The sequence below is a fragment of the Cyprinus carpio genome, chromosome B14 (assembly GCF_018340385.1).
Source record: "Cyprinus carpio isolate SPL01 chromosome B14, ASM1834038v1, whole genome shotgun sequence".
In the NCBI taxonomy this organism is placed as follows: domain Eukaryota; kingdom Metazoa; phylum Chordata; class Actinopteri; order Cypriniformes; family Cyprinidae; genus Cyprinus; species Cyprinus carpio.
Window position 1 is genome coordinate 19,961,564 of NC_056610.1, and position 26,245 is coordinate 19,987,808.

The following is a 26,245-nucleotide window of genomic DNA, read 5'->3' on the forward strand; positions in this document are numbered from 1 at the left end:
GTTCTGCTGCCATCTATAATGTAAGGGAAATCGGTAAAGCAATACCCTGACCACCATAAACTGTAACAGCTCAAGAAAGCTTACCACTGCTAACCACATATATCTTCCTCCATTGAGAGATGAAATAATAATGAGCGTTAAAGAGATTTGTACTGTAGTCTGTGAAGCTGGGATTGATGGATGTGTGGTGGGTTTTTAGCTGCAGAATTTCAACCATTGAGTTAATACAGTGACATAAGCTTTATTATTTCAGAATCCAGGATCCATTCATATATTATTACACATATATTACACATTTATTACAGCCAGTTCAAAGAGGATGCACAGCCAAGCCAATACATCTGCACAAACTTGAAGATGCAGTCAAGAAAATGATCTCCTGGTCTGAATTAATGATTTGGAACTTCAAATTAAACTTAATGCTGTGAAACTGATGTTGTGATGACTTGCTTTCTTCTGGTACACACATCAAATATTTTGCAGAAGTCATACAGGTTTGGAATAACATGAGGATGAGTAAATTATTTATAATATATATATATATATATATATATATATATATATATATATATTTTTTTTTTTTTTTTTTTTTTTTTTTTTTTTTTGCATAATGTTGCTTCGAAGGCGATGATCCTTGTACAATGCTTGGCCGGTAACTGTGGATCAGTGAAACAGATTCAGTGAGAGATAAATCCTGTGATCATTTTACAGTACATTTTCCCTGCATATCCACAACAGAAAGGGAAAGAGTAATGACAGATAAAATCACTCACAGTAGGAAGGAATAAAAAATGACTTCAAAGATGGATTTGCACAGATTGTTCTTTTTATTATCATTAACAGTAATGTGATACACATGCCTCCGGTGACCTTTTCACAGTATTACATATTCCCAGCTGACTCATTCATTAGTATGGCAGCGCAAACAGAAGGCAGAACTCAGCCATCCATCTAGAGCGTGAGCGACAGAGATAGAGAAGCAGCGAGAGAGGAAGAGAGTGGTGTGCGCGTATGTGTGAGTGCGTGTCATGCAAGAGCTCTTAGCCCTGGAGGTTGGAGGGAGAGGCACTAAAGCGTTTCATTTGTGATTTGGCACATCTGACAAGATTCATCCGTAGCTGATCATATGCCTTCAATGAATACATTTTCCAGAATCAATGGGAGAGTACTGTAGAGCGCAATCAAAGGCACATTAATTGTCTGCTATCAAGAGCTCCATTTGGAAAAAAAGAAGCCCATCTGTGCCTTTTGCATCTGGCTGACAGGAGGAACACATGGTCGTTTTATATGTCAACAACTATTAGCGGTACATTTCAGCTAAATGACAAATAAAATATAGCAATCGGTTAAAATAAAGCTTCGCTGCTTCATAAAACCACATTGAGGCACAGAACAGAAGTTCGGTTGACTGAGAGATCACACGGGATGCATAGATTTTACTGTATATGCCAAGCAGATCAACTTTATATACTTTTATTTTAGAAGTGCCAATTAAAAAGACGTACAACTTCGGTCCAAACTGGCAGGCCTGACTGGCAGGAAACTTATCAGGAGCACAGGCTAATGTGGTGACTAGCATGACTAACTGCAAAGCTCATTTCTTCTGCTGCGAATGGATTGCACGCACTTTGTTTCCATGCCTTGGCCCCATGTTTACTCAATGAGATTTTACACTTGAATGGCACTTGGTCTCCTTTTCTCCACTGCAATATTTCCAGTCATGGCCCCATGTTCTCTCTTCCCCAACTCCCAAAGCGTCCTATTTTAACAAGCCAATAAACTCCGGAACGGGTGACATACTAATAAAAATGTAAACTTCTGGATAGGTTACGGGTGACTGACAGTGTGTGAATGTATGTGTGCGCGTGTGTGAAAGAGGGAGAGAGACAGTGAGAAAGTGTGTGTGTGCGCGTGGCTCTATCCTGGTCAGATGCTTCATTTCGAGAGCAGTGGAACATACTCCTGAGCCTCCTGGTTGGATTTGTTGGAATGTGTGAGAGGGAGGATTTTAGCGCCATGAGCCCAACGCCAAAGAGATGCAGACTTCACGCCATCTGTCTCCCCCTTCACTCCTCTACTTGCCAAACTTGCCTTTTTTTCTCTCTTTCTCTCTGTGTCTCTCATTGCGTCCCCTTTCATCCCTCATCACACAAGTAAGGGACATAGAAGGATCAAGTCATCGACTGCAGGGCTCCGGCAGTTGAAGCGCTTCACAGCGATATTAAAAACCCCTCTGAGTTGTTCATTTTCATTAGTGGCCCAAGAAATGACATTTAATTAGACTGTATTAGCCTGTTCAGAGTATTGACAGCTGCATGAAAATAATTGCCTGTTCTTTCACCATATGACCAACATTTTGCTGAAGGGAGCCACAGTGTTCATATGGGAAACGTTGTATGAATAAATATATGTTCCACAATAATTGGCCATCTACTGTCTGCTGAAATTAATCATTTTTAAAAACTCACAGAATTATAGTCATTTGAATAAAAGGGATAGTTCACCCAAAAAATGACAATTCTCCCATCGTGTTCCAAAACTGTAAGACTTTCTTCGGCTGAACAAAAAAAAGAAGGTATTTTGAAGAATGTTTCAATTGTTTTTGGATGCCATTGACTTTTATGACATTAAAAATTCTAAATATCTCCTTTTGTGTTCAGCAGTAGAAAGAAACTCATTATAATAATAATAAGAGAATTAAAATATTCGAGTGAACTATCAATTTTATTCTCATTATTTGAGGAATTACTGCATTTTACACCACTTAAGAGACCCCTTTAAAGTGAAAAAGTTAATATGTAACATGCATTTGAAACAAGACTTTACTTTTGGTATTAAAATATACCCATAAACAGCTAAGAGGCTTTCTCTGCATCCAGTGACTGGAAGGAAAATCACAGCATTACATCTAGTACAATCCACACATTAGGACTGCTCACATGCGTAATGGATGTGGAATCAGTGTTGCCTCATTAAAACCAGACCAGATCCTCTCATCAGATGAAGCAAAGTGCTCTGATGGTCTTGACCTCTGGCCCTCTCCCCATGTGGGTGGCTGGGCCAGGGCAGAGCCAGCTCATACCCTGACCGGGTCCCAGTCTGCATACCCAGCCAGCTGAAAGGAAGAGGAGGCAGTGGTGGCCCAGGCGGCCCATGACCCTCGCTGAGCTCCAGGTGGCAGCGAGACAAGCAGGGGGCCTTTGATGCCGACCTCCGGTCATCCTGCTCGAATGGATCTTACCATTGATCTGGCCTGCCATGGTAGGGAGGGGTGCCAGGTGCCCCCGGTGCGGTAGAGGATGAAGCACAAGCTGGAGTAGCGCTGGAGGTGCGTTGACCCCGTGGTTCAGCGAGGCCAGCTTTCAGCAGCCAAACTGGAACGCCTGCCTCATGGCAGACGGACACGGAAGAGCTGGCAGATCAAGAAGGGTAAAGTGATTAATTTCTACTGCAACTAGTGCTGCTTCTCTGCAATTTTATGTTATACTTAATTTACACAGGTATTAAATATGTCAATGAACTTTAGGCAATTAATCAGTAGCCATTGACTTCCATAGTGTTTTTTTTTTTTTTGAAAAATCTTTTTGGCTTATATAGAGACAAAATAGTTATCTAAACTAAAACAAACTTTAGAGGAAAAAAATGCTCAAAAGAAAAAGACACTCATCTTTTTAGGCTTTTATAGAGACAACCATGCGATGTTTGCTAATCTAAACTAAAACAAACTTTAGAGGAAAAAAAATAAAAATGCATGCAAATATATCACTCCATGCGATGTTTGCTACATCTATGTTTACACACACACACACATCAGTTCATATAAGCACATATTCTGAACAGGGTGTAAAATCATACCATTCCCTCTGGTGCTGCTATAACATTGGGAAAAATCAGATTTCAAAAATGCGAGCATGCGAGCAAGACATGTCACCTGCATTCTTGAGCCCCTATTTGCCCCCTCATCTAGTAGTCTATATACCCTCTAATCACCAGGCCATAAACACAGCCCTAAAGACCTGCATTAAAGACAGAGAAGAGAGTGAGAGAAAACAGCATCCAAAGAGTCAGAGGTAGCCTGTGTGGTATTATTAATAAGGCATTAAAAAAGAGAGCACTTCAAAGCATACAGGAGCCATGCTATCGTACATGAAAGTAACATAGTATGGCTTAATGTCTCCTAAGGCGTCTTATGGTGATGCAGCTTTGATTTGAAATGCATTGTGTGGCAAATGGATTTGCACTAGTGGAGAGCGAGGACGCTGTGTGAGAACACGCCATAATTTAAAACCTGACCTCACAAGCTCTTCAAAGCATTCGTGAGTGAGGATGATGGGGTTTCACTACATAAACAAGACCTGACCACACTTGGAGGTTCCAGTGTTGTTGTTGTTAGAATCTTTTTTTTTTCTGAGGATGCTTTCCCTTTAGGAAATAGTTGTATAGACCAAGGAAAACCTGAATGGTAGTTTATGAGGAGAATGTAAGCCTGAGGAGATCATTAAGAAATTTTAGCTGTTAACAGGCATATATTGCATTTTTTTTTAACATCCACAGCTAAAATCATTAACCACCCAAAATCAAACCTCTGCCTTAGCAGAATAGAAAGGCTCTGGGATGCTACAGCACTGCATGCTGTTCTGACAGAGGATGTCTTAATCACTGAGGATAATCAGGCTTATTTAGCTGCTAAGAATTGCAGGCAGAAATTTTAAATGATAAGAAAACGAGGCCGTTGAAAAGCCATGTCAAGAAGGTGGTGCAACCGATTAGCCTACTAGCGCTTTTCGGCATGGACAACGCCCTGGAGTATAGGGTCATTCTTCCAATAGGACTCAACTGCTGGTTGACAATACTAAATGTTCCCACCTTGCCTCTTGGAAACAAGATGCTTACAGACGGATTGGGGGTGGGAATTCTGTCTCACGTTTGCTTCCCCTGGCAAATGACACACTTCATGGTTAAAATAGTTGGGTCCCTGAACAGACTTCACAGTTATATAAATATAATGTGTGGCATAGGGACAAAAATGGTCATATTTAATCCCACTTTGAACCCCAATTAGGGAACTCATGAAAGTCTTCCCACCCCCATGCCTTCTGTATCATAATTGTTTTCCCTTTCCTAAAATTTCATGTACACTAATCACGTACATAAAACACTGCAAATGACCTCTCATATATTTGTTTCTGAAAAATTATAGGACTCAGGATGGCCTCGCACAACCCCAAAGCATGTCACCTCAAACAACATGAGAAGAAAATAAAAAACAGTACCATTCACTAAGAGAATGAGAAATGTGACTCGTTCAAATGCAAAGGGTTTATCAAGTCCGTATGGCTTTGTCAAAAACAAAGACCTAAAAAGAAAAATTTTATTTTCAGACAATAAACAGTAACAGATTCAGGCATCGCACTAACCACAAAGACCAAGAGCGACATTAAAGCAACCTAAATGACTGTGTCTGTCATAAATACGAACATCGGTTACAGCAAATTATACCAAAACAATGAAGAGTTTGTTTTGATTTTTTCATCTTCGTCCCGTATATTGTGATTCCCTTGTTTATATTTTCCTTGTAAACTTAACTCTGTGGGATGTTATAATATTCTATAGCCTACAGATATTGTTCATGATATCCCTACTTTTGTTTACTTATGTTGTCAAAACACACTATTTTTTTCACACCACAGGACATACCAGCAAAGCATTATTTCTCTGTGAGTATTAACTTCAAAAATGTTTTCAATACACATTTCACTTTATGTAAAATTCTAAATAAGACAGCTCTGTGGGTGCCCCATGACCCTGAAAATCCACTGCAGCTCTATTATTTGTCTAGCGAGCTGCGGGCGTCCCAAGTTTCTTAGGAGATAAGCAGTCCTAGCTCTATCAAAAAATACAAAGCTTAATGTGTCAGAGAAGGATAAGGAAAAAAGCAAAATGAGGAGATTTGCGCAAATCAAACTGACTAAGACAGAGAAATGAGGTAGAAAAACAGGATAAAAGGAGACGATACGCTTGCAAGTAACCCCAATAACACCATGTTTAGTTGTAGGGTAAAATATACCATCCTGTGTATCCAAAGCAATAAAATCATTTCTTTGTGCACTTCACTCAAGCTAACACTTTTTAAAGCATATTGTCAAACCTGACCAAAAAACAATGTGCTGATTCAATGAAACGCTTGGACATGAGCGATTAAAAGGGGTGCTAGCTTTCCGGGGCAGATGAAAATTGGGGTATTTCGAGGGCTTTGGGAACAGGGAGGGCGATAGGAGGAGGGGGAAATGAAAGGAAAATGCCAGTAGTGCCCACTCAGCTATTTTCCCAGTCAAGATCAAAGACAGCGCTGGACTGGCCGCACCGCGGGAAACTTGAAATGTGCCTTGCCTTTGTTTGCTGTTGCTAGGAGACTCCAAGACAGCCAAAAGTGTTTTCAGAAAGCTACAGGATCAAAAACATTTCAAATATATATTTTAAGACTGTCATGTTTGAGACTGAGCATTGCAGTTTACTAAACCATTCAACAAGCACAATAAATACAGATTTAACTAAATAACGTGTATTGATCATAAGAAGAGCAGCCATTTTCTCTCCCCCCACATTTTTATAAGAAAAGAAAAGTGACACTTGACAGTACAGTTTTGCCTTCTTTTCCATATGTCCGTAAGCTGTCCTGAGCTACAATATACAGTAATACCTACAGAGCGTACACTATAGTTCTGTGTGGGCTTTTGTGTGCAAGAGAGAGAGAGCAAGAGCGAGAGGGAGAGATTAATCATCAGAGTATGTATATTTCCTCCACTTAAGCAACAATTCCATTAATGGGTGTCTTGAGTGCGTGTTACTGGGAGCTCATTAGCCATTATTAGTCTAACACTCAAATAAATGTCAGAATGTGCTGAGCAAGAGCTGCTGGTAATAGGCCCTGGGTATTATCAAGACTGCTAATTTAGAAATGTGTGTCATATCTGATAAAGGAAAATGTGAACTGCAGTGTGGTGATCATAAACTCCTTTTATATTTACTGTACGTGGAGTAATTAAAGTTGTGCAGGTTCAGTCTGACACCATCTTGAGCGTGGCACGCTAAGTGCTCAAGGCCCATTGAAATAACTAGATTGGCTCGTGAATAAATAGCCAAGTAAGCGTATGCGTCTAAATCCTTGCAGTTACTTAACTTGAATACAATATATGAGTGTGCTGAGCCCAGATTCGCACAAGCGGGAAGGAATTCTATTCTGTCTCTGGACCACATCCATGCCCTTGAGTGAGGCAGTGTACTTGGGACACAGCTCACCAATCCTCTTGCACAACATCACGCCCCACCCCAACTGAACTTGAACTTACTTTGCTCACTATAAGTCACCCATATTAATACTGATGGCTTGCTTTATGCTGTAAGGTACAATAATAACAATAATAACACACACACACATAGCATTTTATCAATATCAATTCCCATAAAGATGTTCTGAAGCCATATTTAGGGATCCAAGGAGCTAGTTCCGAATTAAAAATTTAAGTCCAAAAAAGTAAAAAAATAAAAATTAAATTAAATTGGGAAAAAAGTCCAAAATCATAAATTGGAGAAATGTGAAATATCGAGCAAATGCCCAAAATGTAGCATGCCAATTGGACCATATGTAATATATGCATATGCACTTTTTTAGCTATGTTTCATGAACCATGTGAAATGAGTGTTTCATAACCACAGATTAATCATAATCATAATTATAATTTCCTTGGCTCATGCACTCCAGATCCCTAATACCCCCATTTATTTTCACCTTGAAAATTTTAACCAAATCTGCAGCCAATGAGTAATGCTGGGGTTATTTTACTAAAAAGGCTATAAACTATGGGTTTAATAAATAAGTTTGATTAAATTTGCTACATATAGACTATGTAGAGCGCCACCATGAGGAAACATCATAAATTTAGATGGCTCAGTTAGTGGCGTTAAAATACTGAAAATCCTTTTTCTTTTTTGTATGGCCTTTACAAAACACATTGTTTCAATCAGCTTTACAGTAACCATGCACGGTAATTTGCATATTTTTAAATGGTCGCCATCAGCCAATCAGGTTTCAGCAACCCAATAAGGGGTTTAAAAAAAAGAATATATTTCGTCGCGCTTGGACAGAAGGTGGCGACATAACAGTGAAACAATTACATTTTGATGCAATGCAAATATAGGCTAAATATAGTACATAAAACAGAACAGTTTTATTATTTTAGACAATAAATGATTAAGGGCTAAAGGGATTATTACACTTGGACCCCGATTATTGCTGCTTGCAGTTTTATCTGTTATTGTTCACATCTATTAAGGTTGCAGAATCGACGTTTTACTTAATGGAAGAAACAACAGTGTGAGCGCCATGAGAGTCCAGCCGAGAGTGACCTTCATGTCTGGAACGATTAAGATTAGAATCGTGCAGCGTCTGCCTCTTGTTTTCAAGAGCTTGAGCCAACTGGCACAGGCCGAGTGTTCTCTCCCGGCTCTCCGTCTGCCGCAGCGACAATGACAACCAGTTACCGCATGGCGTGCAAAGATGACAAAAATACTTTCACGCCAAGGGATTTTATTCTGTCCAGGCAAACATCACGCGATTACCGAGAGCCGTCCACTCTTGTTTTAAATAATTGTTTCTAACGTTTATGTAACGGTGTAAGGTTTTGATCTGAGAGATTTCGGTTGATCTTTGATTTTACAACATAAACCAATTTAATGAGCGTATGAGTAGGCCTATATGTGTACCGATTTCAGATCATCTAAGCTTTCAAAGTCCAGAACATTTGTTTGTGAACTGCAGAAGTTGTTTAATATGCTGCAACTGTTGTCCGACGTGTATGCTGTTGCCACCGGCGCTGAAGTCTCAGTGGAGAACATCTTACTGAAAAGCAAAAGCTATGCTCCGTTTGTTTACTAGGCTACTTTTTTTCTCAGCGTCTTTTCATGGCTGTCTCTTTCTACGCAGCGTTTAGTCTCAACAGGATAGAGCCTGTTCTGCTTCACGCACTTTAGTCTGGATCCTCCCCAGTGTGACATCATCTGTTGTATACTTTAAGGGTTTCTAGTGCCACCTCTCAACAGCAACATCACTCACCTGGAATACCCGCCAAAAGAGTTCAGAAAGCACTGGTACCCTGGTAACAATAGCCTACAATAAATCATTCAGAATAACAAATTGAGAGCAAAAATTTCTGTAAATCGAACAATTCTATTCAAGGGGTTGTTTACTGAATACATTCGAGAACTTGGCATGCTACACTCTAAAACTATTTTAGAATTAATTTGCTAATTATTTTCTAATTATTATGTAGATTAATTTGGCTCATATTCATTTATTTTTTTAAATGGTCTCGCAAGAGGGGAAAATATATATAAAATCCATGTAAATGTAGCTACTATATCAATTTGAACTCAAAGCTAATGTTAATTGGTTTTGTTTTCTTCTTCTTTCAAATAGGCTAGATAGTTTGATTTTATATGCAACTACCCAGATAAGACATGCCAAAAAAACACCTTTTTACAGAAAACCAGACGTTCCCTCACAGACTAGGCCTATATTAATTAGACTCAATATAATTTATATTATATCAACTAAACAATTATTCGGCTTAATCAGTAAAAAAAATAGGCGTTTTTACAACAGGTCACCAGCAGACCCTTCCATTAGGCTACATACGTGACGGGCCGTATGATAAACTGATTAAACTGAAAGAACTCAAGTGCGTGTAATTTAAAGACGAAGTGCTGTTTAATTAGTAATAATTAGAGAGAGAGAGAGAGAGAGAGAGAGAGAGAGAGAGAGAGAGAGAGAGAGAGAGAGAGAGAAACTTTAGTGTTTTTTCTTTGGTACCGAGCACAACTGGTTTATTTTTTCAAGCATGTGACCGCTGTCTGAACCCTGAACCCCGTGGTGACAATAAAATGTTTCGGTTCTTCGGAATTCCATAAAAGCTCAAACGTTTATAACGTTGCGAGGCAAAAGGTGGTGGAAGAGAGAAAGATTTAGTAATGGTAATTAAGAGATGGGATTCTTGACTGAAAGGTCATTGAGGCTTCAGGGCACCGTCGTGGGTTAATCATTGGAGCCTGTATGACCTGTGGGCTAGCTATATGAACGCAGAAAAATAAACGTCGTGTGTTTACGTTGATGTTTTATTGAACAACTTCACGATGGCGATAACTCTCACTGCGTGAATGATATAGAGAGCAAAATATAACAACAAAGTTCGCTAACTAACGATTTTTGCGAAAAATAAAAAGTAGGTAGGTTATATGTAGAAGTAAGTAGCCTACGTTTTTTCGGTCATTTGACATCCAATCAGTTCTGATGTGAGAGATTGTTTTCTTCTTAATATAAGGGTACTAAGAGGCGTAAAGCTTTGTAGACACAAGAGTGCGGCTGACGTCACAGCCGGAGAGTCACCCGCCGTGTGTAGGCTACGCGTCTCTATGTAAGGACTTATCTAAAAAAAAAATTGGTTCAGGCCGACAATGTGGGTGGACAGGGCGTGAAACTACTATCATCATCAGTTTTGAATGAAAGAAAGAAAACATATATACAACAAAAAGGGAGGCTCATTCCAATTCAGCTGCGTTGTTAGGACAACGAGAACCATCCCTCAGATGATTAGTTCCACTTCAAAAGAATTTACTTTCCGGCGGTGAAAACGTCCCCCTTTTGTGTCTGTACACAGAGTTTTCACTCGCAAAAAGACTACGACTAGTATGTTTAGTCAGTCTGTTTATTTTTTCTTCTGTTCACAGCACAATTGTATTAAATAAATAGAGGAGTCACCACAATGGCCGAAAAGTTCATAAACATGTATGGAAGATTTAGCATTCTTTTGTAGTGAAAGCACAAAACACTGGACACATTCAAGTTGGGATGGGGAGGTAACAATACTAGCTAAAGCAACAAGTTTTCCATGTACAAAAGTTTGGTCTTCAAGAATTGATATGTATGACCTGTGTAAGCAGGGCAATCCAATAATTAGTCAATACTTATAAAAGATGAGGCCTGTATGAAAATGCATGAAAGATATAAAACACAGCAAAACAATCAATAGAGCTCGAGTCAGGTTTGCTTTCATCTCAAAGCTATGTCAATAGCAAATGAAGTTTGTGTGCAAACTACAGAAACATGCCATTTGACTCTGAAATAGACTGCAGAGTGAAGCAAAGGTTGATATCACGATAGAATTACAGGTCACTGTCCTCACTGAATCGTCTTTAAAGCTATCACACCTTGCATCCCTGTCATGATATCATTTGACACTGTTCATTTGCCAATTGACCCACATCAAAGTGCACTTCCCTCAGTAAATGTATCCACTTAACTAAGTTTAGCTGTCTCTCTCTCAGCTTGGAGTAAAGCAAGTTGAGAGGACAGTATAGAGGCATTTAAGTGGGGGGCCAACAGGGGGCCTACATCTCTACAAGTTTACATTTAAAATATCATTCAGCTCTGAATGTCTCTGTGTGTATATGGTTAACTGTAATGTGTTAAATGTCCACTTCGAATTTATAACTTCATACCACATTTTCCTGTCTGTAATCAAAATCCTTTTATACAATATCTTAGCCAGTTTTTTTTTTCTTTTTTGTAAAACATATTTAGCAAGTTTTAGCATATAAATATATTTTAGTTTTAGTTAGTTTAGTTTTAGTTTTGTGCGTACACTTTTAATAAAGAGTATGCAGAACTTGCAGAGTATGAAGTATCATTTCTGAATAAACAACCAAAACCTAGACTGGAATATACTGGTTAATAAACAATTTTAATGTTTATTTTTACAGCATATTTAATATTTTTTCCACATCTCCACATCACAAAATTACAGTTTATCGTCATTTATAATGACGTTTGCTTAATTTCAAACCTTCATGTGTGTGTGTAAATTTATTTAGGTGATGTGCTTCTAGGGAAAGTGGTCATGTTTATTCTTAACTGCTTTATCCTAATTCCAACAGTACAACATTATATTTTCATTGACATTTGCGTACAAATACACAACAAGAAATTCAAGATCGAAAGAGAGTAAAGTACATATAAATAAATATAATTACATTTCAATGAGTGTAAAGAAAAAACTATCAAAGCATATTAGAGACATACATTTTTCCTTAAACATTATGGAATGAAGGTTTCACATATGAAATAAAGAAACATTCTTGAATTGAGCTCAACTAACTGCTTCTTTCATCTACCCAATTAAAGGCAGAAATTTAATCCAAATAGTATTGCATTTTGATAACTCATCATACACTCTTGCCTTCTAATCAACACAGAATAATATGTTTATTGCACATTCAGCGTCTTGTTACTTTGGTAATTGATTCCAATCAGCTATAAGGTACAAGGTTCCTCACATGGCTTAGAGGACTAGTTGACATGTATGAGAAACCTGAAGGACAGCATAAAGCTCCCAACCAGATCCTCCCTACCAGCAGGTGGTAGATTCAGAGAGGATGTTTTTTTAGGATGCAAAATGGTAAATGGCATTTAGCATAAATCAAATTCTGTTTCTCTTAAAAAGTCATTTATAAATGCATGATTTCACAATGAGATCTCCATGCATACATCATGGATCATCACTTTCTCTTGTTTTGTTATCAGCATACCAAGGGCATCTAGGCCTATCGGTGATAAAATATGAGATAAGCAAAATGAGAGGCTAATGTTTTCATTTGGGAAATACACAGGCCAGGTCTAAAAGAAAAGCAACTGTGAACCTAATAATAGTCTCTAGTACTGTATGTGTTGCAGCCTTCCTAAAAAAAAAAAAAAAAACCAAGAAAAGAAAATGTGTATTTCACATCGTAGATCTAATATGTGGGCCACTAGGATTTCAGAGAGGGGGGAAAAACAAACAAAACGGGAAATAAAAATAAAGAGAAAATATGCAGTGCTGAGTAAAGATCTAAGGAACCCAGTTGCTATTAAGGAAATTATTTGGGGAAAATAACTGCTCTGAAGATTAATTAACAGAGTTAGTTTCAACTGATTGAAAGGGAATATGGCCCTGCACAAGCAGGCCTAATTATATCCAGCTCTTATTTGTCTTATTAGGCATTGTAAACAAAAATGCCACTGACTTGTTCAGAAGGCAGAGTAAAATTATAAACAAACCTATTATGGAGTTCATCAATATACTTAGTATCCAAAATCACTGGTTATTTAAATCAGAAAGATCATCATGAAAATGATATCTGGTTGGAACATGTATATGCACATTTTATGGATATATAAAACGTATTTAGATTTTACATAATGGCTACATGGTTAATAGTTAAATTGGCTTAAAATATCTCTTGACCTTTAACTCACTGGAGTTGCTAAGGCGGTGAGTATGGAGTCCTAACAAGCAGTAATTGTAGCGATAAAAGCCATGCAGCAAAAATCATGCAGCACTTAAATACTCACAGGGGTAAAGGTTCACCAAAGCCCACCTTTATTCACTCTGGGCCCCTCCCTCCAGAAACTGCTCCACCAATCTCAATGTGAGACTGCAGTGACCTGATATCTAACAAGCCAAAGGGGATTTGTGCTGCCTCCACATCACGGCATTCATTTTCATGACATATGACTTTTTTATTCTTTTAGCAGACTGAAAATATGTTGAACCCCTTCAGATATAAAATGAAATTACATAACTTACACTTACGTAACTGGTGTAAAAATGAATTGTTACATTTACAACAGCTGTAATGCACGTTTATGCTAATGCAGGAGATACGGAGGATAAGCCAGTGATGGATGTGTTAATTACCTTGTTTCTATTCCTCTCTAATGTAGGGCTAAAGATTCTAAGAAGTACATTCGATCCTTTCACGTGCACAGATTTTTTGTTCCCCAAGCCAATCAATACATCTAAACCAGGATTTATTTAGCTTTATCCAGTGAATTATAGTAACTCTACATTTGTTTTAAAATAGTCCATGATTCAAGACATGGTGCAGAATGACCTTCATACATAAAGTTGTCAAGCTATTTGTGCATGTTGAAAAGGGAAAAACATCTGACCAACACTAAAATCAAAGACACGAGTCCTGCAAAGCCAATACTGATCCAGGCACTAGACTCAGCTAATGAGGAATTAAAATGACACACATATTTATATGTTTTGGTGAGCTAAATGCATGTTACACAGTCTAAAAAGACTGATCAGTCAAACATTTTGGTTTACAATATCTATAGCTTCCTTAGTGGTGTTATTGTACCAAGCATATTTTGTAGCAGAGGTAGGTTAAAGTAAAGCTTTTTTTTTTTACCGCCTCACTCTTCCATCTAGTTCTACGCCCTAGAGTGACAGGTCAGCACCAAACCAAATCCGATTTGTCCCAACCATTAATGTCACGGCCTTTAAGCTACATATCATCACAGAGAGTATGCTTGCTCAATCTGTAATTGAAATAGCTTGGGGAGAAATGCTGAGCCCCGGTTGGCCCCCTGAGCCTGCTTTATCCACTCCACCATCCATCACTGTTCACTATGGCCTCAAGGTGCTGGTGTAATGCTGTGAGGTTAACAGTGAGATCAACTTAAAGACGTGCACACGCTCGTTTCTCTTTACCTGGCCCACAGGCCCAAGCATACTTACATGTGACATACACATCAGCTAAAAATACATATAGTAATGGAAGCTGTGTCAGGTATACCTCGGTTCAGTTCTTGTGCAAGTTTGAAAGCGTTGATAGTTGCAGGCTCAGAGGATGGCTGAACTTCAGTTGGGGAAGTGATCAGAAGGCCCATCTCTCCTTTAGATGTTGAGTTCACAGAATTGATTACACAGACCTCTTGTGATGCATCCGTCTACAGATGAAATTAAACACCCACTATTACACACTACTTTGAAACATCCTGGACCCTGATCAATGTGATTCCAGATTCAAAAGCACACTATAAAAGACAAATACTTTTCATTAAAAATTCAAATGCGATATTTTGAGATAGTCCACTAATGAAAAATGATGGTGCTGAGGGAACCAAAAAGACAACGTTCATTCTAGGTCCGTGGGTCTCTTAAGTCCAAAGGAAGCTGCTGCTCAAACAGTTCAGATCAAAGCCACTTTTTGCAAGCGTTCAAGATGGATTCTGTACTGCGGGTGGAAGTAGTAAAAAAAAAATAAAAAATTGGATTTTAAAAATGTAATGGAAATAAAAACTCTTTTTGTTAAGGCTATGACACTGCAAGAGTGGATAAATAAGCTCCAGTGTGTCTTTTTAAGCATGTTCAGCTGGCCTCTCACATACATGAAGGCTGCCAAAAATGCCCTTGCCAAGACGTGGAGGACACAGTACGTGCTCTCCAAGTTGATCTTTACCGAAAAGGATCTGGAAGCAAGATCAGAGGAATTGGGTGATGGCCATGGTCACCCTTCTGAAAGCATAGCACTTGTGCTCAGAGTCAGGGCCATCCTCAAAGTCGCCCCCTTTCAAAAGGGGCACATCCACAACAGTTGCTAAAGTGGATTTAGCAACTAATGATAAGAGAATTGTTCTCTTTATTCATCTCCAACTGGAACTAACAGGTCGCTGTGACCACATCAGCTGACACATGAGCTACTATTGCATACTGCCACGAACGAGATAACCCAACGCAAGCCACACCTGCAAGCCGATTGGCTGATCGAAGACCTTTACTGTCTTCCCCGCTGCCCTAAGTCGCCATCATCAGAGATATGTCTTATGTAAGGCATGGATAATGGATGAAAAAGAGGGTGCAAAAAGACTTGTTAAAGAAATGTCCATTGGGGTGAATTGCAATCCTAAAAATGCATCAAAAGAGAGAAATGCATCAGATACTGGGCTGGGCGGAGTTTCCTCCCACTCCCAAACCGCAGCTGTGCTGAATGGAAAAGCCCCATAGCAAAAGCCCCGCACTAGCCTCATTTTAGTGGACTTGCTGAGGTTTGACAAGAGAACGGAATGTCCGGCAAGTGAATAGATGGCTATTTAATAAGCTGTGGTACCAGCTGAGCTACACAGGGGGCTGGCACCACCACCACCGACTCCAGAATACTGCACTGCGGATGAAGATGGAAAGAAAATCAACCTATCAACAGACTGCACCGCTAGTGGTGCAAATCTAAAAGCTTAAATGTGATTTTTTTTTTATGCAAAAATGTATTAAAATTTACCATATTTTACATAAGGATTCTTCCACAATTAAAATAAAAGTTCACCCAAAAATGAAAATTTCTTAGTCTTTTTCTGTCCATGTAATGAAAGTCAATGGTGTTCAGTGTTTTAAAGTCACTGACTTTCAATAAATGAAAAAAAAGAGGAAACATTGTTTAAACTATCTTCTTTTGTGTTCCACAAATGAAAGACCAGCTTGGAATGACATGAGGACACAAGTCCATGATGACAGAATTGTCATTTTTGGGTGAACTAACCCTTTAAAGTATTTTCGTAACACGCGGTAATTGTCAAGTTAGCACTTAAGCATGTCTAAATGAAACAAATGAGACGAATTATGTCGCAGAGATTCACAGGAAGCTTGACAACTGCAAACACGACACTATCTCTGAGTTCTGTGTCTTGTACGACTCTCACGTTTCATGTTTTTGATAGCCTCATTACAGCCTCACCTCTAAAATCAATTTGCCTGTGTCTGTAGCATCACATTCATTACACACTGGGTAAGCAGGAAGAGCGTGTGCGTGTGTGTGTGTGTGTGTGTGTGTGTGTGTGTGTGTGTGTGTGTGTGTGTGTGTGTGTGTGTGTGTGTGTGTGTGTGTGTGTGTGTGCATGCCAAAACCCTCAAAGCCTAACACACCCGGTTTGGAAAGAGATAAATGAAAGCAAGACTAAGAAGAAAACACAGGATGGCCGAAAAAGGCGGTGAGCATGAGTGGACGATGGCAGCTCTGTAAACGATCTGAAGGACAGAAGATCAAATATGGTGAGTTTTGTGATTTGAGGTTCATGAAACACTGTGGCACCCACCTGCCACAGGACCACACTACTGCACAGATTAAGGGGCCGGTATAAAGGAGTCATGGGAGAAGAGGGTAGCCAGGAGCACAGGCAGAGCAGCAGATGAGAGAGTGGAAAAGTGGGCTGCTGTATACAGGAGGGGGTTGGGATGAAAAGAAGTCCAAGTCAGGGAGCACCGACACCACTGGCTTGACCTGGGGACGACTGGAAAAGGCAGGAATCCAATTAAAATCACACCCCATCGGCCTGCACAGCCACCACCCCCTCACCAAGCTGACGCAACTTCACACTGCTCCTGCTAGATGTGTCATTTTGAGCAGGTGGAACGCAGCAGACACTGAGATCATATAGTCCTGGTCACACTTTGAGGATGCAATGGCGAAAAAGTCTATGATACACTATCTGTATAAATAAAGCATAGATTAAGTGTGTAAATGCATAAAAAAAGTTGAATTTGTTATAAATTGACACATAATTTAGACAAAAATGCAAACTAACCTTCGCCATACATCCTTGTTGCTAGGCAGAAAACACTCGCTAACAAAAATTAAAGAGAGACAGCGAGGTATCATCTCATTCACAGTAAAATAACCATATTAAAAATCAGCTATAGTGTGTGCTCATCCAGATATTGATGAAGAAATGCCATTTTTCTACTATTGGCAAAGCAAAGTCATAATATTTTCAGCAAAAATAAAACAACAGGCATTAAAAGAAGTTTAGGAAAGAGATCTAAATTCTGGCTGATCAAAATGCACACCACCACTTCACTTACAAAACAGAGTAAATATAGAATAGACTAAACACAGTCACTTATTCAGGGATATTTTTATATATAAATCCTCCTGAAGGCTGCTTTCAGAGAGTAAATCTATGATGCAGTAAAACGAAAACAGAGTTTAAAAAAAACATACAAATGTAAACTTGCTGGTCTTATTGCAACAATACAGTAAAACTAAATTAGGAATTAAGCATTAAAAAAAAAAACTTTATATGTAGAAATTAGACTGTACGTATGCTTATAGGTTTGCATGAATGCAAAAATGAAGCTTCTTAATAGCTTTACCACAATCCACTACAAATATTGTCGTACCTCTGGTCACATTACCAACATAGGATTTAAACCTAAAAAAGGCACATTAAAACTCCATAAAAACAATACCTTGAGCACTGTACAACTGCAGGATTTCTAAAGGAGGTCAGTATCTCCTAATACTAAAAGGTTATCAGGCAATTGTATGATAGTATCCAATGAGTCTTCAAGTATGTTTTTGTCATTTGATTTCAATCACAGGATAGTTTGAGGAACAAAGATATCAAAACAGCCAAATTAGAGAGTCCAATATGTAATTTTCTAATTTTCTATTACATGCAACACTAGACATAAATAAAATAATTCTGACAGAAACAATAAAAAACTGTTTATATGTGATCAATACATTAAGTTGTTCTATTTTTTTATATATTTAACAATATGTACACTAGAAAACAACTGAAACATATTTTAATGTTTTTTCTATTGTTTTCAGTTACATTTCTTGTCTAATTTTGTCACAGTTTTGTTAATGACAATATTTTAGTATATATTTTGAGATCATACACACCACACATTATTTGTGCTGGAAAGTAAGATTCCAAACAAGACGGGCATGGAAAATATTTTCTTTCTATTGCAATTTATTCACAATAAGATTTAACATATTTGTGTTGTGAGTGTCATCATATTTTTATAGAAGAAAAATTCACAGTAGAGATACCTTATGAATTATGACAAATGTGTTTTTAGGTTTTTAGCATTTGACATACACACCACAGTTATGCAAGTATCTCTGTGTTAAACATCCTCTCTAATGATTATACAATTATATATGAAAGAAACTTTTCAACTCAGAGTCCACCAAAGAACAGAGACATGACAAATTCTATGGCAAATTTCTAAATATTTCCTCAAAACAAGATACAAACGTGCCTGCATACGTAGCATCAGACTGTCACAAATAAACTTCCTGTGCTCTTTTTTTTTCTTCAGTTTCCAGCGGCTCAATGATCCAACAGTGTTTAAAATTGAAATTAAGAATTTCTTGTAAACTTCACATTTACAACTTCCTTTGAACACACCGCATCAGTCCAACATTGATAGTGGGAGTTTTTTTTTTTTTTTTTTTTTTTTTTGCCATATGACCTTTCTAAGGTTATCCACGATAGCTAAATGAATGAACTGAAAGACATTTTAGAAGGCCCACTGAGTCAAAAAGCCTTGGTAGCCCCTTTTTCAGTTAAACCTATGGTCTCTTTCTCAAGCCTCAAAGAGTCAAAAAAAAAAAAATAAGAAAAAAAAAATTAATTAAATAATTAAATAAATAATTAAATAAATACAACTTAAAATATACAGAGGCCCACTGCATTCTTTGGTCACCGGTTTCTCTTTAGGAGCAGGTTGTGATGATTGGTGCCTAAGGCACCATCCTTGACAGTGGTAACTGGACTCTTAAACTATGAATGAAATGCATTATTGTAATAACCAACCAGGAAAGAAAGAAATCTTTTAAAATGCAATGCATCCTGGTCATTAGTGTTAGCTGTTTCACAGCACAGTGTGTAAGAAAGCCAAGTTACTCGCATTACAAATTGAGAAACACTACCCTACAATTCCCTACAACTTCACAACACCATACACACACACATCAAAAGAAATCATGGTAAAACTGGACTATGAAATACCTAAGCGCAAACTCTCTGATTGTATAACAAGACAGTTTATTCAACAGTGGGCCACTACCAAAGGCTCCAAATATCATTTTTCAGTCTCTACAATCACTGAGGTCAGTGTTCAGATTTTTCAAAATATGGAATCAATTCAAAACATGGGGACAAAAACAAACCAATGAGACTGAAGAAAAACAATTTCAGTTTGCAACTAGTGTACTGAAAGAGCTGTGGACCTCATTACAATTTGTTATTCATTGTGTGGTAACTTCTGCATTAACCTAACATTTCATTCATCACCACTAAAGTGTTCAGTTGTAGGCTGCCATTTGGTTCTTGATAACAGAAGTGAGATTACAGCCGACTTGTACTTGACGGAACAGGACTTGAGTTCATTGTCAGTTCTTGTACGATCATAAAATGCTCTAGCACTCTGAAAATAAGTGAGAAGTCTACCGAAACCGTATATTAAGCAGCGTAAGTGAATGCAGGTTGGCGTTTCACTGTGCGATTCTAAGTACAAGGCCTATGTCCTTGCATGCACTTTTATTTATGTGTCATGCTGTACTGCAGTTTTATAGCAATAAAGTTAATAGCAAACAAAATTATGATAAAAGGGTTCGCATATAAGATTAAACTGAAAAGAAAATAACGATAAATTTGAAATCTGCTGGAGTTCATTCGAGGTGAGGCAACTTCGGCCGTAAAATCACCTTCACGGAAAACAATTACTTTATCAAAGTTTTAACTTTTTTTCTTAAATCAATTGTTTTAGACACTAGGCTACACAGAAGTCTGAATGTCACTAAAAGTGGGTTTCTAAAGTTTTTCGCTTTGTAATTTCACTCCAAAAAAACAACAACACGCATAGGCTAGGTATCCGTTAAATAAACTGACACGTATAGATAAAATCCAAGTGTTATAGTGAACTCATGCACGTTTCCTTTGAGAAGCATAGAGTTTAAATCACACGTCCGATCAAAGAGAATAGATATACTTTAATGAAACTTCCAATGCATAATTAATTGTACAGTATACAGTACAATCTTAATTAAACATTTTCACAATGATGGGGGGGGTTGATGTCTATAATAACTGCCACTAACGTATTAAGGTAAATGCACTCGTTGGTGGTGTAGTGTGAAAATATCCAAATTATTTGTGTTAAAGGCCTCGTTCAATGATGGGTTCACCTCACATACATCAAGACAAACGATATTTTTAATTCTAATAATCTTCGAACTACATTTAAACTGTGACAGAAAACGCATGTAAAATCCAAGTTATAATTTACACACACAGAAAAAAAAAGAATAAAATACTCACTTTTATTATCACTTTTCAAGAGATAAACCTCTTCTTTCCATTATACATCACATTGACGGAGGCCCTGCCTCTACAGAACCTCATAATAATAGGCTACGCCATTCATTTTTTTTTTTTCCTGTGCAGAAATAACTAACTTAATTTTTTCGACCTATAAATTCTACTCCATTTGTGTCCATCTGTTTTGTAGATATTTTATATATGAATTATATTTTGGCAAGTTTTTTCTTTACTTTTATAGTAAGCTATTTACAGTTTAGCCAGCGACGTCTCACCAATACAAGAACATAATGTACAACAGATAAAGCTCACAGTAACAAATTGCACGCTCCTATTTAAACCTGTAGGACATAATATTACATGAAAAGGATCCCTTCACCTGTCATCCCTCAATGCTTAAACACGAATTACAGACATTATATATCACTGTTACAGTGTTTGGGTGAAAAGGTGTCCACGGCGCTATGACATGTGTACCAGCCATTTACCAGACTTTTTTGAAAAGGTGAGTTGGTCGCAAAAGTTCTATGGCTAGGTGCGAACGTATGGCTTGGTTGGCTGCACGAATATTGTACAGACTCTGGTCTGTAGCTGCCACGTTGTAGCAACAAAGGGTCCAAAAGGGACTGTGGCCTGTGCGCCATATAGTCCAAACTGTTTTCAAAGGTGTGATGGAAACGTGACCTCATAGTCGACTCATTTTGTGTCTCTGGAGACAAGGAGGGAGTCGTCATCGTTCGCGTCACAGTGGTAGAGGCGGGCGTGTCTTGCTGTTCCGCCACCTCAGGAGACCTGGCCTCTACAAGGTGTTCGTCGTCTTCGCCGATTTTGGCGATGTAGGCCTTGCAGTGGAGTTTCATGTGCTTGCGCAAGGAGCTGGGATGTGTGTAACATTTTTCACAGCCTCTGACCTTGCACGTGTAGGGTTTATCGCTGGAGTGAACGTGAGAATGCTTCTTCCGGTCACTGCTGTTTGCAAATCTCCGATTGCAGCCCTCAAACTCACATTTAAACGGTTTCTCACCTAAACGGGCAGAGGAGGGGGAAACGCGAGTTACGGGTGGGATGTACAGTCAAACATGGCTCATCAGTTCTGAGTGCATGGTGTCATTAGATGTGTTATGCAGGATGTTAAACCAAAAAGAAAGAAAAAGTGTGCTGCTCCACACATTCAACAGTAGGCTATTAGCAGGCGAGGACAGAACGTTGTTAAAGATAACACTCTTGTGTATGCAAAGCCTGATCAATCGAAATCCCTCTTTCCCATCATACTTAAAAATAGTTTTTTCCCCAGTCAGTTGTTTTCATGCAATAGCTGCTAATTTCAAAATCATGGTTTACACGAACTAAATCAGATTCAGCTTATTAATGAACCGCAAATGCATAGGCCTGTATCTTAGGCTAACTCAAATCGATTTCAGAGATGTAAAAAGGCAGAAAATTTTTAATTAAGAACATAGCAGTTTAATTTCACAAGTTTTATTAACCCATAATAAACAGTTCACCTATAAATAATTTTATGGAATTGTGTCGGTGATTAATTTTCAATTTCTGCTTAAACTGTTTTCTAATAAAAAATATTTCCTTATATTCGCAGATATTCTGTTAATCGACCCAGTTCATATTTTTATATGCCTCCTGAGCCAAAGATGAATTCCAAGTTTAACTAATTTCTAACGAGAAAAATTAAGTTAACTGTGGCTTTAATAATTACAATATATAGATACATCTTTTTTATTTATAAATTATATCTTATGGTTAAATCATTAAACACACACACACACACACGAAGTGGCCATTTATACAGATAACATTCTAAGGATTAATGTGACGTCAGTTTCAAGTGTAGTGGACTCGAAGCTTGCAGAGCTTAGCTCGAGCGGGTGCACTCTACCATAGAGAATTCAGCTGTGCCTTGCGTAAACGCTACGTCACAGCTCTCCGGTGTCCCGGCATTTATTTATTTATTTTCACTGCATGAATGAGAGGCACCCAAACAACTGGCCTGTGGACTGATTTTCACCAGATCGAAAGTTTCTGAAAACGAAATAAAAAAAATCACCCCTCTAATATTAGCAACAAATGTTAGAACAAAAAATAGGCTTCATTTGATACAAATAAATGCTTTAATCCCAGCCCAAATTAAAGTATGGCACAGGCTGTAGAAAATTAAATTCTATTGTGTACAAAATTACTACATTAATGTTTAGCCTATGCCGAAACATTTTGAACATAAATTAATCATGACGTGTTTTGACAACCTATTGTCAAAACCAGTGTTCGTGAACAGCAAAAAAAAAAGAGAGAGAGAATAAATAAATAAATAACATTTTCCTGGCAGTTCTTCATGAATTAATTTTGTGTTGGAACAATGTTAAGCAAAAAAATAAAAAATAAATAAATTGGGTTTAGAAACAATTACATAAGTTTGGAGCCTGTCATTCTATTTATTATTATTATTGTGAACTAACCTGTATGCGTTCTCTTGTGTATCTTGAGGTTCTCGGATCTGGCAAAAACTTTTTCACATCCATGAAAAGGGCAAGGAAAGGGCTTTTCTCCAGTGTGCACTCTGATGTGGTTGACGAGCTTGTATTTGGCTTTGAAAGGCTTTCTGTCTCTTGAACAGTTCTCCCAGTGACAAACGTAGTCGGAGTGCTCCGGTCCTCCGACATGCTCAACCGTCACATGGGTGACGAGTTCATACATGGTCCCAAAACTCCTGGCGCAGGGCGGCTTGCCAGTGCCTTCTTGGCCGTCACTCCACTTGCACACCAGCTCGTGCTTCGGGTTCTGCCTGGAGCACCTGAGGAAGGCGTCACCCCCTCCTCGCTGCATGGCCATATTCAGAGGCTTATAGAACTCCAGGAACTGGGTGACTAGCTGCTGGCTGTTGGCCCTAGGGCCACTGACCGACTGCCCGTACGGGTGCGTTCGTGAGAGAAGATCCCCTGGAAGACCCAACATCATTTGGCTGCTGAGATCTCGGGTTGCGTCTGACGAGCCATGGGCCTGCTCTTGATACGTGTTGAAGAACGCGTGGCTCCTGCCATCCCTATAGCTGTGGAGGTCACGGTACCTTCCAATATTGCCATGTTGGTTAGGTCTCGGAGCCAGCTGATCAGTTACTGGTGGCATGCCTGCTGCTGACAGATTTGTCCCAAGGATAATGCCCCTAGGACTGGGTTCTAAGCGATGACTGGTGTATCCAGTGTCTGGAAAATGGGTAACCGAGTGGTCAACAAATGCACTGGCCCTCGTCTCGTGGTAGTCTCGCAAATTTTGCGAGGGGCAGAGTTTTAAGGAACTACCAGTGGGGTGCCCCATGTGCTCCTCTGCCAAAGGTGGCAGCACCACGCTGGGTTCAGTATTGCTCTCCCCAGGGTTGACGCAAGAAAGAGGGCAGCCACTAAACCGCGACAGGCTTGTCATGTTTTGTTGCTTGGCTGAGGGCTTGGCAAATCAACCAACCTCTAACGTTTACGATTTACCTACAAAACTCTTCCCCATTTCCCCCGCTGTATCATCTGCATGTGCAGTTATTGCCTGTAAACCTCTCAGACGCAGGAATAGGACCCAGGTTCGTTAAGATTGGTGTGAGTCCCATGCCGTTCACTTTGCCCTCTTGATTTGTGGCAATAACCGTGGTAGTAAAATGCTCCGAACCAGGCCATACTGCAATATAAAAGCACAGCAGGCAAACCAGCTTTTAAAAAACGGTGCTTTGGGATTGGTCGGAATGCGCGATGAACAACACCCCCATTATTTTTAAAAAAAGGGACACGCAGGCGTTCACCACACGACTCCGTTTTCAAATATCTCAGTGAAAATGCTTTGATATGTGCCGCTCGCGCACTCCCAGATATTGGCTGTTCTTTGACTTGAGAGTGTCGAATGCGATATTGTTGGCTAAAATATCAAAATGTTTAAATGCCATATATATATATATATATATATATATATATATATATATATATATATATATATATATATATTATATATTCCTTATAATATATATTATTAGAAAGTCTGTGCAACAGTGTTTTTTCAACATCGAATAGAAATAACCGGAGTTAAGCAACGAAATCAAAATTCTCTTTCAAGCCACAGTGTCGGTTTTAATATTTAATATTGTGGTTTAACTTTAATTAAATTGAATATTCTTTGGTGTTACTCGGTCCAGTAGATATAATACTGGTTTTCATTGTATACGCGATTTATAATTATTATATTTTTTATTTTTTATTTATAAATATTTTATTTGTTTTATTTATTTTTAAGTGAAATATTACGCTTATTTAGCTAAAGGTAAATGTGACACAGAAACTACACTGTTTGTTTCTCATGCAAAAATTTTGGGAAATATTATTTGTTATTATTTATGTAAAATGACATAATAGTTGCTATTTAACCCTTCATAACATGGAAATTCGGTGGGCACTACTTGATTTTAATGCACATAAAAATATCCCATATTGTAAAAAGTATCGTTCCGGATGTGTAGGTCTATTAGTTTGTTTAGTGAAGAGAAGATTAATTTTATTGGATGTACTTAGGCGAGCATTTTTATCGAATATTTTTCTTGAGTTGCAAATCTGAGAAAAAATGAACAAATGTTTTATTCATTTATAAAAATTAATAGGTGAATTAAATGCATTCATAAATACTATATCTAATTAATAAATAATAATAAATGCGCAAAAATGAGCCACAGTAAAACTAGGGTTACGTCAATATCGCATAATAGCTAAATAACGTTAATTGTACGTGGAATATGCAAGGGTTAATAGACTTTTGACTTTCGAGCTTACAAGAATGACAGCTTTAACCATTACAACCCCCAAGATGACCTGTTGCCATTTAAAAAGGAAATGTATTCGCTTATTTTGAATGTTTTGCACATGTAAATATTAAACGGACAAAAATGAAAACAGGTTTGTGGTGTAGCCCTACTCACTGATACTGTAAAAAGTGTGACAGCATCATAGTGCGGGCCGTCAAATTCTTCTTCATGTTTAAATAACCACACAAATGTTGACCTATTAATAACAGAATTTAATTATGTGAATTGGAATCTAAATAACAACTTACACAACTTTTATACCAGGGATACTGATCACTTACCTTACAACATTTTGAATTTAAGAGAGTAATTAATATATTTCTTCTGAAGACTGTCTCCAATCCCCACCACCACCCCCTATTGAGTGGGCACAAACTTGGTTTATTTAATAATATAATTCTTCCCACACA

At 38.2% G+C, this 26,245-nt stretch overlaps 1 protein-coding gene and 1 long non-coding RNA gene across 5 annotated transcripts in view; both read right to left on the bottom strand.

Moving 5' to 3' along the window:
* Nucleotides 1-804: 804 nt before the first annotated feature.
* The window catches only part of LOC109078413, a 72,679-nt gene continuing 47,238 nt past the window's right edge, over nucleotides 805-26,245 (bottom strand). For 2 of the 4 annotated variants that reach the window (XR_006156457.1, XR_006156459.1), the window contains one exon: nucleotides 805-3,412. This is a non-coding gene — a long non-coding RNA (uncharacterized LOC109078413). Of the gene's footprint in view, nucleotides 3,413-3,931; nucleotides 14,831-26,245 lie in introns of all 4 variants that reach the window. The other 2 variants (XR_006156461.1, XR_006156458.1) reach the window with 2 other exon arrangements.
* On the bottom strand, nucleotides 18,985-24,681 carry zic6 (zic family member 6). The gene is made up of 2 exons (XM_019073180.2): nucleotides 23,464-24,681; nucleotides 18,985-22,016 (listed from the first exon to the last, which is right to left on the bottom strand). The coding sequence occupies exons 1-2, from the start codon at nucleotides 24,422-24,424 to the stop codon at nucleotides 21,409-21,411; spliced, it is 1,569 nt and encodes a 522-aa protein (XP_018928725.2). The 5' UTR covers nucleotides 24,425-24,681; the 3' UTR covers nucleotides 18,985-21,408.

Coding starts and splice junctions, on each gene's coding strand:
- zic6 (XM_019073180.2), bottom strand. CDS start 24,424: ATGACAAGCCTGTCGCGGTTTAGTGGCTGCCCTCTTTCTTGCGTCAAC. Junction 22,017..23,463: donor ACACAAGAGAACGCATACAG/GTTAGTTCACAA, acceptor CTGCCCGTTTAG/GTGAGAAACCGTTTAAATGT.